The 6534-nt window shown below is 40.1% G+C and overlaps 1 protein-coding gene across 1 annotated transcript; it reads left to right on the top strand.

Annotated features, from left to right (window-relative positions):
• Window positions 1-2199: 2199 nt before the first annotated feature.
• LOC120425569 (zinc finger protein 629-like) lies at window positions 2200-3347 on the top strand. The gene is made up of 2 exons (XM_039590133.2): window positions 2200-2284; window positions 2382-3347. Exon 2 carries the CDS (start codon window positions 2418-2420, stop codon window positions 3345-3347), a length of 930 nt encoding a protein of 309 aa, XP_039446067.1. The 5' UTR covers window positions 2200-2284; window positions 2382-2417.
• Window positions 3348-6534: the final 3187 nt, after the last annotated feature.

The raw sequence follows: 6534 nt of genomic DNA, 5'->3' as shown, positions 1-6534 counted from the left end.
GGAATTAAAAAATGTTATTATTGTCTTCCTAATATTAAATCAAAATGATAAGACAGTTATTCTTTTCCTATATCGCATCATCAGCTATGTCAGTGTGTTTGCCACTTCATGGCTCGTTAAGAATGCTTCCTTTTCCGTAAAAGAGTGAGAAGTCCCTGGCCCGGAACATGCTTTGATTCATTCATTAAGCACCGAGTGTGTAGAATGAATTATGGCCATGTGTGTGTGTGTGTGTTTGTGTGTCTTTTTCGTCCATATAAATAACCTCTGGTCGAATGCAAGTCATGTCTCCGTCTTAGGAGAAGAGCAAATTAGTCTGCACTTGCTTAGTTCTTGCTACCTCTGGTGTAGATGGGGGTGGCTGATGGCTTTGCCTTTCATTAGATTGGCTGCTGCAGTTTGCTCTGCAGTCATTCAAGAACCTGAGCTAAGATGAGTACAGTCTAACCTGATTTTTTTTTACTTTTATTGCTAATAGAAATCAAATGAATATTTTGTTGAAATTATTGATTATAATTATCAAATATTATAAATTAATTGACTTTATTATTAATGCCAATTTAAAAACAAAAGAATTAATTCACCAGGACTTCTGTGAACCCCAGCCGCAGTTGTTGCGTTCCGGTTGCGGGACAAAATCCAGACTTGTGATGAGAAATATGAAATTCATCACCTCGAGCAGCAGCCCGGGATGAATGCAGATCAGGTTCTGGTGTCAAAAACGTGATTGCTGCACTGCTGCTGCTGCTGCTACTTTCAGCTGGTACTTTTGCAGAGACTCTTGGAGCCTCCTTGGAGTCCTTTCTACTCTCACTCTATCTCTTGGAGCGTGTCCAAGTCGGCAGCAGCTCACGTACCGGCCACTTTCTAGTGGATTTTCCGAGCTGGCTGGAAGAAAAATCACCGTAATATGCATTAGGCTGATGACTGCCGCACGATAGAAGTAAATTTGAACGAAATTAATTTCAACTCAACTCGAGTGCAATGTACGGTGTGATCAAAGGGAAATTAAGGAATGGTGTGAATATCACTCGTGTGGAGACGAAGTTATAAGACGAACAGTAAAGATGTTAATCTATTTGGAAAAATGGTCTTGATTTGCATAGGATCTCTTTCTTTATTGATTGAAAGCAAATTTTGGAGTTCACTCAAATTATGTTTTACAGTTATTTAAACCACTCTGGTTTTTGGTTTTGGTTTTGGTTTTGGTTTTGGTTTTGGTTTTGGTTTTGGTTTTGGTTTTGGTTTTGGTTTTGGTTTTGGTTTTGGTTTTGGTTTTGGTTTTGGTTTTGGTTTTGGTTTTGGTTTTGGTTTTGGTTTTGGTTTTGGTTTTGGTTTTGGTTTTGGTTTTGGTTTTGGTTTTGGTTTTGGTTTTGGTTTTGGTTTTGGTTTTGGTTTTGGTTTTGGTTTTGGTTTTGGTTTTGGTTTTGGTTTTGGTTTTGGTTTTGGTTTTGGTTTTGGTTTTGGTTTTGGTTTTGGTTTTGGTTTTGGTTTTGGTTTTGGTTTTGGTTTTGGTTTTGGTTTTGGTTTTGGTTTTGGTTTTGGTTTTGGTTTTGGTTTTGGTTTTGGTTTTGGTTTTGGTTTTGGTTTTGGTTTTGGTTTTGGTTTTGGTTTTGGTTTTGGTTTTGGTTTTGGTTTTGGTTTTGGTTTTGGTTTTGGTTTTGGTTTTGGTTTTGGTTTTGGTTTTGGTTTTGGTTTTGGTTTTGGTTTTGGTTTTGGTTTTGGTTTTGGTTTTGGTTTTGGTTTTGGTTTTGGTTTTGGTTTTGGTTTTGGTTTTGGTTTTGGTTTTGGTTTTGGTTTTGGTTTTGGTTTTGGTTTTGGTTTTGGTTTTGGTTTTGGTTTTGGTTTTGGTTTTGGTTTTGGTTTTGGTTTTGGTTTTGGTTTTGGTTTTGGTTTTGGTTTTGGTTTTGGTTTTGGTTTTGGTTTTGGTTTTGGTTTTGGTTTTGGTTTTGGTTTTGGTTTTGGTTTTGGTTTTGGTTTTGGTTTTGGTTTTGGTTTTGGTTTTGGTTTTGGTTTTGGTTTTGGTTTTGGTTTTGGTTTTGGTTTTGGTTTTGGTTTTGGTTTTGGTTTTGGTTTTGGTTTTGGTTTTGGTTTCGGGTTTTTACTAAAAGAAATTACAGTTCCATAGTTCACGATTCTACCCTACCTGATGAGAGTGGTAGTGGTGCGATCGCTCGATCGTCGTTGGTCTCAAAAGCAATCGAACTGTGTAAACAGAGCGCGTTCAGTGTTTTTTGTCCCGGTGCCTTCCTTAAAGTGTTGTGATTTTCTTCAAACCACGTAAGTTTTTCTTCAAATTATTTTTTTGTCTTAGTTAGCCTTCTAAGAATAGGTTGCACGATCGCGATCATACCCAGGTTATAAAATGCTCTCTTTTACAGGTCATTCAACACTCAACAGCCTCTCCGTAAACAACAATGGACATCAACCTGGACACCCTGGCCGACTACGGCTTCGTGTTCGACGACGATGGTGACGACCTGCAGCAGGTCGACCTCGGGGACATTGTGCACCCCGCCGAACCTTGCTCCTCCGTGCTTGACGAACTCATCGTCGAATATCTGAGCGGCACCGACAGCCAGAGCAGCATTGGCAGCCAATCTTCCGCAGCAGTAGTATCACCAACGTCGTCTTCGGAGTTTTCCGCCCCGGATGAGGAGGAGGACTTCAAGCCGAGTACTTTTCAGGAGTTGTTCAGCTTGATTGAAGATTGTGACGAGCTTGTGGTACCGCCGGTGGATGTTGTGGAGTTGAACAGTTACCTGCCAAAAAAGGAACCGCAACAGTTCTATGACGTCATTCAAGTTGTTTCGTCAGACCCAGTGTTGCCAGACGCTTCGAAGATCGTCCCAGTGGCCAGCTACTTCGTTGACAGCAACGGTCTCCTCCAGGTCTACGACCCAAACTCGTCCGTAATGCCGGGTCAACCCAAGAAGCGAGGTCGTAAGCCACTTCCCCGACCCAAGGGTATCCCCGGGGAAACCTACTGCCACCACTGCGACAAAAACTTCAAGAGCAAACGGGGCCTGCTGCAACACACCAACACTCATCATTCGGGAATCAAACCGAACAGCTGCGACAAGTGTGGCAAGCGGTTCGATATGCGCGAGGACATGCTGAGGCACCGGGAGCGGCACTTGGCGGACAACAAACCGTATGGATGTGCGACTGGAGGTTGTGGGAAGCGCTTCATGTACCAGTCGGATTTGGATCGGCACGCGGCGCTGAAGCACGGGAAGGCCCCACACAGTTGTGGGATTTGTGGGAAAGGGTTCGGTCGGAGGGATCACGTGGAGAAGCATGAGCTTAGTCATTATTATAATACTGTTAAGAAAGAATTGAACTAAAGATAAAAAAATAATACATTTTTATAACTTGACAACAATAACTGATGCTTTTACATTTATTCTTAAAGACAGCAACCGGATGTAGCCAACAATAACAAAAGTCTTCTTTCCCCCAGTAGAAAATGCACCATTAAGTATGCAATTAACATTATTTATGATGTAATTAAATCTTAATACTTGCCCGTCAGCGAGTAGTTGCTGTTGCCACCACGCAGTAAGGAAGAACATAGTTTCGTGCATGTGCATTTCGTGCAATTTCTTTAGTGGATCCTCTCGGTCGAGACGTTGCAGGAAGAAACCAGCCAGACCTTCACTAACTCACGGGTCTGTTACGGTGAAAGTGGACGTTTATGTTCTACTTTCGAGGAGCACGAAAGTGAGATGCCTCTTCGGGCGACCGGTGCTGCACAACATTCATAAATTTGGGAGTTTTTTTCAAGAGTTAACTTTTCTTGTGATGGAAAAGTATTGGTCTAAAATAAGTATTTTGCAGCAATTCCCCACGAAAACAGCATGATTCGAAAAAAAAGTTCTCCGATCGGGCTCAAAATTTTTCTGGGGGTTCCTTGGCCGAAATAATTAGACCCGTATTTTTTTTGTTTGGCCATTAGGGTGACCTACGCCGTATTTGGGTGGTCCGAAAAATGGAAATTTTCGTCATTTTTCGCAAAAACCACTTTTTTCAAAATAGTAGTTTATGCAACAAGTTGCAAAAAGAGGATTTTTTCAGCACGAGTCGTACATTTATCCAACGAGGTTCACCGAGTTGGATAAATACGAAGAGTGCTGAAAAAATCAAGTTTTGCAACGAGTTCCATACAACATTTTTTGCAATTCCAAAAAACACACACTGATTGAAATTTTATGTCAAATTTTCATGTATTTTGTAAATAAATCGTTTAAATAAAAAAAATGTTGAAAAGTGTTACTTTTCGAAACAAGTGCTGAAAAGTTCAACTTTTCAGCACCCATTTGAGTGCTGAAAAGTAGAACTTTTCAGCATTTATTTTGAAAAGTGTTGCTATTTGATTCTGTTATTTTTGGTACAGAAAAGTAGGCTATTTCGTCGTTCAAGAATGACAGGAAAAGTAAGTAGTTTCACAACGGAATTGCAAAAAATCATATTTCCACGCCATTTCATCCGATTTTAGCTGTCCCAGACGCAAAAGAAAGGTGATTAGTTGGGCTACTTGGGAAAAATGGCAAGAAGTTTTAAGTTTTTTACTAGCTTAACATTTGGAAAGGTCGTATGGAAAAAAGGGCCTATGTCTGAAAATATTTTTATCGGATTCCTCGGAAAATTTCATACAACATATCAAAAAATGGTGAAGTTATGTGTTCAATACTCTGAGATACGATTTATTGAAAATAAAAACTGGGTTTTTCGACGCGCAACGCGCAAAAATGAGAAAATGACAAAAGCGCGGAAAAATCGACTTTTTTCACTAAAACGGCGATAACTTGAAAATTTCAGCAATGACCTTTACATGTTAGGGTACCAAAAGTTGCGTATTTCTATTACAAAAATTTTGGTACCCTCGCATGTATAGGTCATCGCTGAAATTTTGAATTTATCGCACACGGAAAGGGGATCCATCGCCAAATCGCGATAAATTTCGCTAAAACTAGCGAAAAATGTCGCTAATTTCTCAGCCTGCACAAAAATTACCTAGAATCGCTAATTTTTTTCGCTGGTTTGGAAACCGATGAAATTCTACCAAACCAGTGAAAAAAAAAAACACTGGTTTGGTGAAAAATGTCGCTGTTTGGGGGATCAGTTTTGCTAGAATCAGAAAATTTTCTCGCTGGTTTGGAAAAAGCGGCAGGGCACCAAAATCAACCAGGAGATTATTGTACTGGTTTTGGGAAACAATTCGCTGGTCCAGCGGATTTCTTCACTGAACTGGTGTTCTTTTACGCTGGATCAGCGTTCTCTATCGCTGACGTCCGGGTTTTTTTTTCGGCGGTAGCAGCTCGTACCAAAATCAACCAGGAGATTATTCTACTGGTTTCGGCAAAAAATCCGCTGGTTCAGCGAATGTTTCCACTGGACCAGTGTTTTTTTTGCACTGGATCAGCGTTTTTTATCACCGACGTTTGTTTTTTTTTGTTTTGGCGGCAGAAGCCTATGCCAAAATAAACCAGAGGATTTGAGAACCAGAGATTAATTGGGAATCGTGTAAAAGCATGTGGCAAAGTGGTTGTTTAAAACCGTCTTGCATGTTATAAGCTGAATTTTGTGAATGTGTTGATTTGTGCACAGTTTCATATTACCAGTCTTAATTAAATTTTCCTAGTAGATTAAAACTTTAGCACTTTTCGGTTGACGGAGGTTTACGGATGGAACAATCGTCAGAAAAGATTTCGCAGTAACGGAAGCAGAATTAAAAGAAAGTCCAGCCAGGTTGTACTTACTTGCCACAGCACAAACTGTTCCGCGGCCATGGTCAAGTTCCTCGCCTACGATTCTTGCTGCCACCTGCGACAATTTGTGCACTCATCTATGCAGCAGTACAAATACATCTCCAGCTTCACTGCACCGTATTTTTCTGCTGCGAGAACTTTATGGAAACGTGCTTCTTTTCATTGAAAAGAACCATCACCTGTTGAGTATGTATTTTAATGCTGAACACTTGATGCAGAACTTTTTCATGCTTTTTTGTTTTGAAAAAACCCCTAAAGCAATTCGATTGCCACAAATCGTTTCCAAACGTGAACAATAACAAACATTTATGACGGCTGTCGGAAGGATGTGTATCAAACCAGCGAAAACTTTCGCTGGAAAAGAAACCGTTTCGGAAATAACAAACCAGCAAAACCAAGTTGCTGGATTTGATTTCGCGCAGCCACCTTTTTCAGCGAAAAATTTCGCTGGTTTAGAGAAAAATTTCGCTGATATCAGCAAAACCAACTCAGCAAAATTCGGTCGCTGGTTTGGCGATCGATCCCCTTTCCGTGCAGTTTAGTGAAAAAAGTCGTTTTTCCCGTTTTCGTCATTTTCCCATTTTTGCGCGTGGCGCGTAGAAAAAACCTAGTTTTTATTTTCAAAAAATCGTACAGAGTATTGAAAACATAACTTCACCATTTTTTGATATTTTATGTGAAATTTTTCGAGGAATCCGATAAAAATATTTTCAGACATAGGCCCTTTGATCCCGAGACCTTCAAAACAGCATTTTTAGTTTTC

Source organism: Culex pipiens, chromosome 2 (genome assembly GCF_016801865.2).
Source record: "Culex pipiens pallens isolate TS chromosome 2, TS_CPP_V2, whole genome shotgun sequence".
NCBI lineage: Eukaryota > Metazoa > Arthropoda > Insecta > Diptera > Culicidae > Culex > Culex pipiens.
Note: the sequence above shows the minus strand (reverse complement) of the source record. Positions and strands in the feature narration are given on the sequence as shown.